Below are 12,213 nucleotides of genomic sequence, written 5' to 3' on the forward strand. Positions count from 1 at the left end.
AGCTATGGAGCTAGATCCAGAAGAAAATTGCCAATATGGAAAATATGATTTTTGTGAATAACTACTGCACTAATATTGATATCATTATGAATCCAATTGCTAACTGTTCATTGTCAAGGAATCTAAATATGTAGAAAAAAAATAAATGTAGGACTAATATTGATGGTGTAAATCACAATATGGGGAGAACTTTGCTTTTTTAGTTGTATATTGCATTATACTGAAAGCTGCTGGTAATATTTTTGATCTTAAGGTAACCAAACTATGACATACCCCTCTCAGTTCTACAGCACTCAGTACCTCCTTGATAGAGATACATAAAATATGAGTACCTTTTGTCACGTAAGTCATTTATTCATTGTCCCTTTCTTACATTTTTAAAGCTATATTCCCCCAAATGTCACCAATATCTTATTATATTGTTGTTAGATTATATTATATAGTTGAATTATCATTTCGCCCCCTCTTTATTTATCTTCATTGATACTTGACTGACAAGAGAGCTGTCAGACCAAAGCCACGCCCTCTGTCTGTAAATGACAGCCATACCCGCCCAATGAGCTGAGAGGCTGAGCTTGCGGCTGCTTCGAGCGTGCTCCAATGCTTGCACAGAGGGGCGGGAGCGCGCACCAGCAGCCACCCGAGAGTCTCAAGTTAAAAGTGGTGCGCCCGGCTGGCGTGCTGAGAGTGGAGGACGTCATCAGGGTGGACGCATCCACGAGCCACGCGTGGACTGCTCAGTACACCTAGCAGAGGGATTTTGTTGGCGTTTTGTTTTGGATGATGTTCACTGCTGATATGTGGTGCAGACTTCTTCTGTGCTTCTCACTGGCGCGCTTTGCGCACACGCAGCTCGCCACTCCAGGCTTGTTTTACGCGCTGCGCTCCGAACTCTCCGAGGACGCGATACTCGTTGCCAACAACGGAATACGCGTCCCCTTCGGGAGGTCCGTGTTCGTCGATCCGGTCAACGACCTGGTAGTCCAGACGCAGCCGGGTGACCGCTGCAGCATCACCGTGCTGGACAACGACCCTCTCTCCCAGCGGCCGGGACACCTCTCCCCAAAGAAGTTCCCGTGTGAGTTTGGCAACAATGACGTCACGTACACCCACTACGGCTCCAGGAGTCCGACGCGGGACCGCGTGAGGCTGCAGCTGCGCTACGACGCGCACACCGAGACTGTCATCATTCCCTTCATGATGGAGGTGGAGGTGGTCTTTACACAGCTGGAACTCCTCACCAAAAACATGCCTCTCACAGTAGATCATTTTAGGGGCACCAGCAACCCCATAGACAAGAGGATTGTGGACTTCACTTATGACCGGGACTTGTACAAGTGTGGAGTGATGTCCCTGTCCAGTGGGAGTGTGCTGCCCCGCTATGGTAGGCTGGTGGATGGCGGCAAACTGTCCCAAAGCATTGACTGTGATGAGTTCACGCGTGCTGACATCCGCTACCAGCACACGTTTGAGCACACGTCGCCCAACCGGGATCACGTTCCCATGGTGGTGGAGCTCCATGACAAGGAGGGCAATTTGGTCAAGCAGGAGCACTTCCACCTGATGGTCCGCATCAGAGAGGGGCTGGAGAACACGGCGCCCAAGCCAAGCTTCGTGTCCATGATGATGATGGAGGTGAGCCAGTTTGTCATGACCGCACTTACGTCGGACATGCTCGCTGCAGACGACGCAGAGTCACACCCTGGTGAGCTCATCTTCAACATCACCTCACCGCTGTCTTACGAGGAGGGCTTCATTGTCAGCACAGACGACCAGAACCTGCCCATCACGTCTTTCTACCAGAGAGACCTGCAGGACCTCAAAATAGCCTACAAGCCCCCCTCCTTAGACTCGGACACTGAGAGGATTTTCCAGCTTGAGTTTGAGGTTGTAGACCCGGAGGGCGCTGTCTCAGACCCCTTTGCTTTCATGATCGTGGTGAAACCTATGAACTCTTTGGCGCCTGTTGTGACCCGTAACGTGGGCCAGCTGCTGTACGAAGGCCAGTCCCGCCCTCTTTTCAGCGGTCACAACTTGGAGATCAGCGACGAAGACAACCTGGACATGGTGGCCATAACGGTGGTGGACGGGCTCCGCCACGGCACCCTGCTGGTGCTGGGGTCTCGCAGGAAAAGTTTCACCCCTGACGACCTCACCCTTGGGGTGATTGTATACCAGCACGATGGCAGCGACACACACAGTGACAACATAGTGTTCAAGATGACGGATGGGAAACATGATGTGGAATTCCTCTTCCCCATCACCATCGTTCCCACTGATGACGAGCCCCCCATCATCAATGCCAACACTGGCATGGTCCTTTTCAAACACCAGATGATGCCCATCTCTCCCCTCATGCTGAGTGCCGCTGACATCGACTCTGAGGACTCCACCATTAAATTCACGCTCACCCCCCCCTTTTCCACAATCGGCACCGTCCTTCTCAGACAGTCTGATGCCCCGGAGGACCCCTCCTCCTGGAAGTTCAACTCAGAGGATGAGGTCTATGAGAAGGAGGTGCGAGAGTGGCTGCAGAAAGACATCACTGATGGGAAAGTCTTCTACAAGCACGTAGGGCCTCACAACATTGACACAGTCATCGACCAGTTCGTCTTCACAGTCCAAGATGACAACGACCCACCCAACGAGTCAGGTGAAGCTGTGTTTATAGTCCGTATTTTGCCCATAGATGATGTGCCCCCCGAGCTGTACCCTGGGACCACCCTGCGGATGACCGTGGAGGAGTACAAGCTGACTCAGTTCAGCAAAGAAGTCCTGCGATACACTGATTTGGACTCTGAAGACCGTGACCTTAAATACACCGTCATCCACCCCCCGACTGATACCGATGAAAATAACCCTATAGTTTTTGGTTATTTGGTTCTGACAGACAGCCCTGACACTGAGGTCGCAGAGTTCACACAAGCTCAACTGAATCACCACAAGATTGCCTACAGCCCCCCCAACATCGAGCTGGGCATCACCGCGCACGTGGTGCAGTTCCGCTACAACGTGGAGGATACCTCAGGGAACAGCGTGGAGGGGGTGTTCACCATCTACCTCCAGCCTGTCAACAACAAGCCCCCCCAAATTACTAACACGGGCTTCACAGTGTTTGAGCGCAGCATCCGTATCATCACCATTGCTGAACTGGACGCCATGGACCCAGACACTGAGGGTAAAATGATCACGTTCACGCTCAGCCAGCCACCCAAACATGGACACGTCCAGTTGGCATTCACTGACTTGGAGAAAAAAACAGTCTTCAGTCTTGAGGACCTCTCACAAGGGAGGATATCGTACAGTCACGGTGGTGAGGAGACGCTGAGTGATGAGTTCCAGCTGGATGTCAGCGATGGCTTCCATGTTGTAACTGTGACTGTCAAAGTCCACGTGAAGCCCGTGGATGACGAAACACCGATTCTCAGTCTGCCTGCAGGAACAATTGGCTCTCACATGGATGTGCTAGAAAATGGCGCCACAGAAATCACGACTAATGTGATCCAAGGCCGTGATGATGACACAGATGACCTCCAGCTGACCTTCATTTTGGAGGACCCCCCAGCCATGGGTGAGGTTTTAGTGAAAGGAGTGCCTGCCAGCAGGTTCACGCAGGCTGATGTCATCAATGGCCTGGTTGTCTACGCCCATACCGGTGGCGAGATAGGCCTCGCGTCGCAGCAGGACGGCTTCAATTTGACCCTCACAGACATGTCAGATGATTGGACTGTGGGGGGAAATAAGGTCATTGGTGTCCACGTGCGTGTCACCATCCTCCCCGTGGACAATCAGGCCCCTGAGGTTGGAGTTGGGGTGCAGTTCAGCATCATTGAAGGGGACCGTAATGCCATTGGCCCTCAGCACCTGGATGCAGACGACAATGACACCCCGGTAGAAGATATCCTCTGCACCATCATGGTCCAGCCCACTGCTGGCTACTTGGAGAATATATCACCTGCACCCGGGTCTGAAAAGTCCAGGTCAGGCACGGCAATCAGTTCTTTCACCATCAGAGACATCAAAGAAGGAAATATCTACTACGTGCAGAGCATTCATAAAAGTGTAGAACCAGTGGAGGACAGGTTCACCTTTAGGTGCTCGGATGGAATCAATTTTTCAGGGAACCTGTTCTTTTCCATCGTCATAATCCCCACCAATGATGAGAAGCCAGAGATCTATTTGAGGGAGATTGTCGTGATGGAGGGGATGAACATTGTCATTGATACTCCCATCATGAATGCCGGCGACGCTGATATCCCAGCGGAGGAACTGCTGTTCATCATCTCCAGACCTCCTAAACATGGTGCCATTTTAAACCAGCTGCCCACAGGCTCAGTCCTGGTGACTAACTTCACACTGGAGGAGATCAGAGAGGCGTCCAGTATTGTCTACGAACACGACGACTCAGAGACAACAGAGGACAGCTTTGAAGTCAATGTGACTGATGGGAAGTTTTCAGCCCAGAAGACAGCAACTGTGATGATCATCCCCGTTGACGACGAGACCCCCAGGATGCAAATCAACGACGGCTTGGAGGTGGAAATTGGCGAGACCAAAGACATCAACAACAAAGTCCTCAAAGCGACTGATTTAGATTCAGAGGACAGCGCTCTCATTTACATCATCCGCTTTGGACCAGGTCAGGGTCTGCTTCAGCGGAGGACCGCCCTTGGGTCGGTGGAGAACATCACTGTTGGCATGAACTTCACACAAGCAGAGATTGACACAGGACTTATATTCTACACACACAACGGGCAGGAGGGCATCCGAGACCTGGTCAAGTTTGACTTGACGGATGGAATCAACCCACTAATTGATCGTTACTTCTACATAAGCGTGGGCAGCATCGACATGGTCTTCCCTCATGTTGTCAGCAAAGGTGTGTCCCTGAAAGAAGGTGGTCGTGTCACTCTGACCACCGACCTCCTCAGCACCACTGACATCAACAGCCCAGACGAGAACCTGGTCTTCACCATCACAAGGGCACCTGTCAGAGGGCACTTGGAGTGCACAGACACCCCTGGGGTGCCAATCGTCTCCTTCACGCAGCTCCAACTCGCCGGCAGTAAGGTCTATTACATCCACACTGCAGACGACGAGTTGAAGATGGACAGTTTTGAGTTTGAAGTGACTGATGGCTACAATCCCATTTTCAGAACCTTCAGAATCTCCATCCTGGATGTTGACAACAAGAAGCCTGTGGTGACCATCAATGATGTGCATGTCACAGAAGGGCACAGTAAGCTAATCACACCCTTTGAGCTCACAGCCGAGGACCAGGACACCGCTGAGAAGCTGCTCAAGTTCACCATCACCCAGCTGCCTGTCCACGGCAAGCTCCTCTTCAACCTGTCCAGACCAGTCAGCACCTTCACCAAACAAGACCTCAACGAAAACCTTATCAGCTACAAACACGACGGCACTGAGTCTTCCGAGGACTCCTTCTCCTTCACTGTCACCGATGGCACGCACTCGGACTTCTATGTCTTCCCGGACACCGTTTTTGAGACCCGGCGCCCACAGACCTTGAAGATCACCATTGTGGCCCTCGACAACAGTGTCCCACAACTGGTGGTCAACAAGGGTGCTCCCACGTTGAAGATCTTGTCCACCGGTCAGCTGGGATTCCTCATCAACTCCAAACACTTGAGAGCGGAGGACAGGGACAGCAGCCCGACATCACTGGTGTTCCATATTACGGTACCGCCCAAACACGGGTACATCGCCCACCTCGGCCGAGGGAACAACTCAGTCCTAAGCTTCAGTCAAGGTAAGCCATCATCCATACTCATCTAAGATTGTACAGTGCAGACCCAACACCAGTCTGGTCTGGAGGGGGGGGTTACTCATTGGAAATAATCCGTTCCAGGGTCAAACCGTGGTATCCTTGAACCTTTTATTGCATATTAACTGGACAGGCAATGTTTTAACATTAACATTGTTAATGCTCGATGAACTGAAGACTCAGGCGAGAGACTCAGTTTCAGAGTTTCTTAAACGATGGCGGTTTCGCTATATTACATCTGCATCAACAGTGAATTTGAAAGTTTTTGTAAATCATTGAAGAAAATCAGACAAATGAGGTGATTTATTATGGAAATGAAAGTTGGTCATGCTCTTTAATATAACAAAAATGTTTGAAATAATAATGAATCACCAGTCAGACCATAAAAGTGCTCCCTTGCTGTGCTTTTAAGGATGTCATTATCTGGATTTGTGTTTGATGAAATAGTCATGTAAAAGTGCAACTTGAGAGAAAAAGTGAAGTACAAAAATAACACTTTAATCTGTGATGCTGTGGATGAATTTCTCACAGAGACTTAATTAATGGTGCTTGAGACAGGTGCTAGCCTGACAAGGTGGATGTTGATTGCTGAGCCTTGTTTCTCATGCAGCGTAATCATCATCATCATCATCATCAGAACGCGTTGTTTCACACCAAAGTCTCTCAGACACCTCCAGATGAATAATGGAGTGTCTGCGCGCCGTGCTCATTGAAGCAGGACAGGAAGTGGATGATGGTGTGAAAAGGTCAGCGCGGCGCTCTCGCTGACGGGATGAACACTTGCGAGCGGCAGTGGCGCCTCGTGGCCAAGCTGCACGCGGGAATGCAGGGGCCATTAAGGCTGCAAGATGGCTGGATGATAGTGTGGGTGCGGCGTAGCGGGGCCTGGGGGGGCACATTGTGGGGCGTTTGTATTCATTGGAGGGGGGTCTCAGAGCGAGAAGATGCTTAACAGCAGATGTAGAAGGGAGCAAAGCATAATAGGAGGACAGGCGGTGGCGACAGAGGAGAGGTGGGAGGAGGGTTCTACTGGGGACGAGAGAGCAAAAAGGCTCGTCAGAAAAGTCATTCAGGTGAAAGAGACAATCCCTTCCTCTTTATTTACTCGTCCCACTTGCAGGGCGTCTCCCATGAGATGTTCCTTTTTGAATATTTGATGTGACGCCTTAGCCGCCTTCACACACTTGACTCTGTGTGTGCCCGGGTCCTCTGGCGCTGACACACAACCTCAAAGAAAAGCTGAATAAAATATACTCTATGTGGGGGAAAGTATTGGGACACCCACAGGAAGTGAAAGAGGGGATTCATGGGCAGTTTCCCTTGCTTTTTCCCAAACTAAAGTCATCCAATCATGCCGTGATGGACACTGGAAACACAAAAGGGCTTTCCCAAAAGTGTTCCCACAAAGTTGAAAGTATGCAGTAGACCTAAGATGAAGAAGCACAGTACATTTGTGGTTCGGACGAAAAAAAACAAGACGTTTGCCTTAGCACTGGTATTTTTGTCATGGGGGCAAAGGCTGTGCAAGAACATTTGCGTAAAGGAAGAACTTAATTGGGCTGCTTTTGTGATATATGACATGGCATAACTTAAATATTATAAACCAAAATGTCGTCTTCTGTGTTGAATATGTGGGTTATTTTTATATTCTACTACATTCACCAGCTTAGATTTCCCAAAAAGGAGGCACCCTTATTTAACTGATAAATGTGATTGTCCACATTGTGTACATTTTTCAGTCGACATCTACTAGTCTGAGCATTGACAGGAAACAGGAGCATTCAGGTTTTGGATGTGTCCCAGTCTCAAGTCAGTAGTTTATACTTTTATGAAGCTTATACCACCGCCTTCCATCTATTATTGACCCAAATGCTTCACAGGGACGAAGCCTTTTGCAGCCCTTAATGATTTTTCTGCACTGTGCGCTTGAGGGGCGAGAAAAGAGTCGCTGACAAAGACCTATAATTCCCAAATGTTGGAAAAACAGCTGTTGTAGAAGCGCAGGTGCAAAAATCCTGTTTTTAACATTCTTAGTCTCGTCTGTCATTAAAAGATCCAGTGTCACCTGGTTTGTTTGCGGGGGTGTTGTTGACACAGACGGCTGCCACGTTCGTTCGCCGCGGTGTTGGTTTAACGTCCTGATGGATTATGGATGTGTGATTTCCACAATGAGGGAGGGAGCGGGTGGGAGGGGGTGTTGTCATTGACTGCTGATGAGCAGCCTGGTGAGCAGAGACCCGCTGGTACCGGCGCTGATCTGCATGCGTCTTCAAAGTGCTTCTGTTGGAAAAGCATCACTTTGCTCTAGTGTGCGCAATGCAATTTGTTTTAATTGAACGCACGTTTTCATCTGGAAAGACTACACTTGAAATGACTTTTGCATCATTAATGATGCTATCATAGACATAAGTGTTGGGACACAGGCCCTAATCAATCAATGCATTAACGAGAGGTTGAACTGGAGTCCTTAGTTGTTAATTCATTATCTTAGCGAGAGACTTGGACACGTTTGTGTGGGAACATTTTCGGGAAGGCCCTTTTGTGTTTAGCAGTGCACAAAGCAAGGTCCATGCAGTCATGCTTGGATGAGTTTGGTGTGGAAGAACTCAAAACAGGTCCAACACCAGGAATGAGACCAAAATGTCCCACAAACACAATCCAGAATCTTGTAGAACAGGGGTAGGGAACCTATGGCTCGGGAGCCAGATGTGGCTCTTTTGATGACTGCATCTGGCTCTCAGACATTTCTTAACACCATAAAATGTGTTTATTTTAATTTGTTTTCCTGACATTTTAAAGTAAAACATTACAGAAACAGAAACATTACAAAATTCAAAATATGCATTGTAATGCATTTTAACCCATCCATTTTTTTTTCTAGCGCAATGCCAGCTGTCCTTCCCATGTTTTCCGTGTCAGACACCAAAACTTGATTATTGGGGTTGTCCCTCCTTTAATCAAACCTCCTTTAATCAAATAGTCAGCTAGCTAATTGTGCAGAGACAACCCTTTTGATGAAAAAGGAAAAGAAAGAAAGATACGGAATAGGGCACAAAACCATGCAGCACCAGAAGTTGCATTAATGGTAAAAAGTAATTTATTTATTAATGGTTAGCTTCAATATAACAACATTATTACAAAGAATACATTCAGAGACTGATATTCTAAAATTGCTAGTATTCCTTAAATACTGTATACACACATTTGGTTGTATTCGGTGTTAAAAAATATGATATGGCTCTCACGGAAATACATTTTAAAATATGTGGCTTTCATGGCTCTCTTAGCCAAAAAGGTTCCCGACCCCTGTTGTAGAAAGTCTTCCCATAAGAATGGAAGCTGGAATAACTGCAAAGACTCCGCATTTTCTTCACTTTTCACTTCCTGTATCTGTCCTGATCCTTTATCCTTCATAGCGTATTAGCACACATTGTTTATGGCATCATTAACACTCATTTCCCGTTGCAGCCGACATTGATGACCTGAACATCTGCTATGTGCTGCGGAGAGAAGAAAATGCCACGTCGGACGTCTTTCACTTCACCGTGGAGGACAACGGTAAGACATGATTTTGTTCCTTTCCCTTGCACTTGGAGGTAGACCAGTCAGTGCAAGTGTGGCACTGACTGGTCGCTGCTGGGGAAGAAGCGTCATGTCATGGTTAGTGTGCAAGAGAACATGCAATAATACGCACACTCAGTGGACACTTCTTTAGGTACACCATGTAATCAGATCGAATATGAATAGTCTTCCTTCACAATGATAATAATGATCAATTTTGAACATTTTTTTTTTGCCTAGTGCTAACATGGGAGTTCTTTTCTAGCAATTTATCAATACTTCAATTTTTGTTACTCAGTTAGATCTTCCTTAAGGTCTTTGTCGCTGTTTGGTCGTAAATGTTGTCAATGTCCTCGATTTTTCTTCAAAATCAGCCTTCTGCAGCCGCAGGCGGTGTGTCGGCTTTTCCATTATGTAGATTTCCTCTGCAATCAAAGTCCATTGATCCTGTGGAGGGAAATCTTTCTTTCCCGATTTCTTCGTTATGGCTTTTTTGCCTGCTGGTAGCAGGATCTTCACCAAATACCTGTCCTTCACTTGTACATTGTCCTCATATAATATATGACTGTACAGCACATAGCGCTCTCATATCCAAGTATTGTACAACATTTTCAAAAGTTGCCTTATCTTATTACATTTCCAACCAATGTGAGAATGATCTGCATCTACTACTCCGCAATATCTCCGACGTTGTTGTTTACTTTTATCTTGGATCCAAAAAAAATGATATTCTTCCGAGAGAACTCTATCCTGGTCTGTGAATCAGTGGATTTATGATGTATTTTGTATGTTTAGCCATTCTTCATCTGTGATTTTTATTTTCAATTCTGATTCCTATTTTTCCTTTATGTACTTAGTTAGAGGTGTCCAGATACAACTTTTTCACTTCCGATCCGATTCCGATATTACAGCCTTGAACATCGGACGATACCAATCGGACCAATCGGACGATACCAATATCAGCACAGATCATACATACTTTTATTACTTATTCTTTAGTAGCGTGGAATGTTACGAAAACGCTTGATCAAGTGATAGCACTCAAACAGAGAATAACAGTCAGCAACAGTAGGTATGAGAAAAACTGACCCATTTACTTGTTGATGTATCTAATGTATAGTTTTATCAACAACGGGCATCGACGTGCTCAATGAAGCATTTAAACCCGACATTATTCACCACTGACAGAGGCTGACTCTTTGCTGTTACAGCCAATAACTTTCTGCCATCCCGTGGGACTTTCTCGTGCTTTGCCAATGTGCCAAACAGCGGTGGATGTTTCAGGAAGCAGCAGTGTTGATGAGGTTGGCCGTATTAAACTTCCCCGGTTCTGTGCCACCACAGGAAACTGACAGGTTTTGCACTTGTTGCAGTTGATTTTCAGACATTAACAAAAAAGCCATACAGCCGACATCATTCCTGCTCTTTGGTAAACGCGCTAGCACACGCTGTTGTTGTGATCACGTGGGTTCTGCATGCTGGATAGAAGTGCTGGTGCGGACTATGGAATGGACTGCCATACAGTTTTTTTTGGCTGATATCAGAACGATATCCGATGTCATTATCGGATCGAAACAATCCTATATTTACTTGAGTGTCTATTTGGCATCAGCTTTTTATATAACTCATATATAATTCTGAATTTTGAGGTCTGAATTGAAAAATGTGTTTATTATTGTGGTTGCAGTGTTGTGTGTGTTTGGCCTGCTGTGGGATTGTTCTAGAATGTAGTGTCGCATTAATACTTATGAAGCTCCACTCCTCCCCACTTTATAGACAGCCCTCTGCCCCCTCCCGTGCCCCTGCCTGCTCTCTGGGTCTCCAAGCCTTGTAAATAAAACAGTGAGGTCTTTGAGAGAGCATGTGAATATGCTCTCCTCAAGCCCGTCTTTGCATGTTAGTATGTTTGTATGCAAAAAGGAAAAAAGCGGCAACTCAATGAGCAATCAGGGAGGAGCTTGACTCAAACAGCTTGTATTCTTTTTTTTCCCTTTCTGGCTTATTTACTAACCAGCTTGTTAGCAGTGCTTGTTCTCAAGCACCGTAGTCCAGTTTGCTTACTAGTGCCTTTTATGCAGAACAGTGACCCAGAAAAATGCTGGCAGTGTGAAAAGGGCTAATCGAAAGCACCAAAGAAGAGGAAGGCCACGTGGTAAACAAGAATGAAGGACGTCTTTTTTCTTGTTTTTTCTCTTCCCATTCAAGAGGTGGCCATTCTCTTGCACTATGTCGAGCTCCGCCCCTTTCATATCACAACGAATATCTCCTGTGGAATGGATATATTGGATTTACATTACTTCCTACAGGAAAAATTGCCTCACTTTTTTTTGATTTTGGTTTCGGTCATACCTTTCTGAACAAATTCGTATAGAAAACCGAGGTACCACTGCACAGTCCTACCCAAGTGAATTTCCGCAAAGTAGGACTGCTTATCTATAAATGGAATATTTTCATAGTTTGAACATAGAAAACTTGTTTATGACCTTCTAAATACGTTTTTTTGACATTATCATTGCGCCCCCATAGTCACTTTTACACTTGTATTACCCAATATACAGTACAGGCCAAATGTTTGGACACACACAACACAACTGATGGTCCCAACCCCATCAATAAGGCAAGAAATTCCACTAAGTAACCCTGACAAGGCACCCCTGTGAAGTGAAAACCATTTCAGGTGACTACTTTGTGAAGCTCATTGAGAGAAACCCAAGGGGTTTGCAGTGCCATCAAAAAAGCAAAGGGTGGCTCTGAACTATAAGACACATTAAGACTTATTTTGCACTTTTTTGTTAAGTACATAATTCCACATGTGTTCATTCATAGTTTTGGGAATCAACAATGTAAACAGTCATGAAAATAAAGAA

General features: G+C 46.5%; 1 protein-coding gene across 1 annotated transcript in view; it reads left to right on the top strand.

Annotated features, from left to right (window-relative positions):
- Positions 1-691: 691 nt before the first annotated feature.
- Positions 692-12,213, top strand: part of frem2a (FRAS1 related extracellular matrix 2a) — a 51,967-nt gene continuing 40,445 nt past the window's right edge. Inside the window, exons 1-2 of the mRNA XM_054754557.1 lie at positions 692-5,770; positions 9,254-9,343. Of these exons, the coding sequence (XP_054610532.1) occupies positions 781-5,770; positions 9,254-9,343 (5,080 nt within the window). The 5' untranslated portion in view covers positions 692-780. The remainder of the gene's footprint in view (positions 5,771-9,253; positions 9,344-12,213) is intronic.

Source organism: Dunckerocampus dactyliophorus, chromosome 16 (assembly GCF_027744805.1).
Source record: "Dunckerocampus dactyliophorus isolate RoL2022-P2 chromosome 16, RoL_Ddac_1.1, whole genome shotgun sequence".
In the NCBI taxonomy this organism is placed as follows: Eukaryota; Metazoa; Chordata; class Actinopteri; order Syngnathiformes; family Syngnathidae; genus Dunckerocampus; species Dunckerocampus dactyliophorus.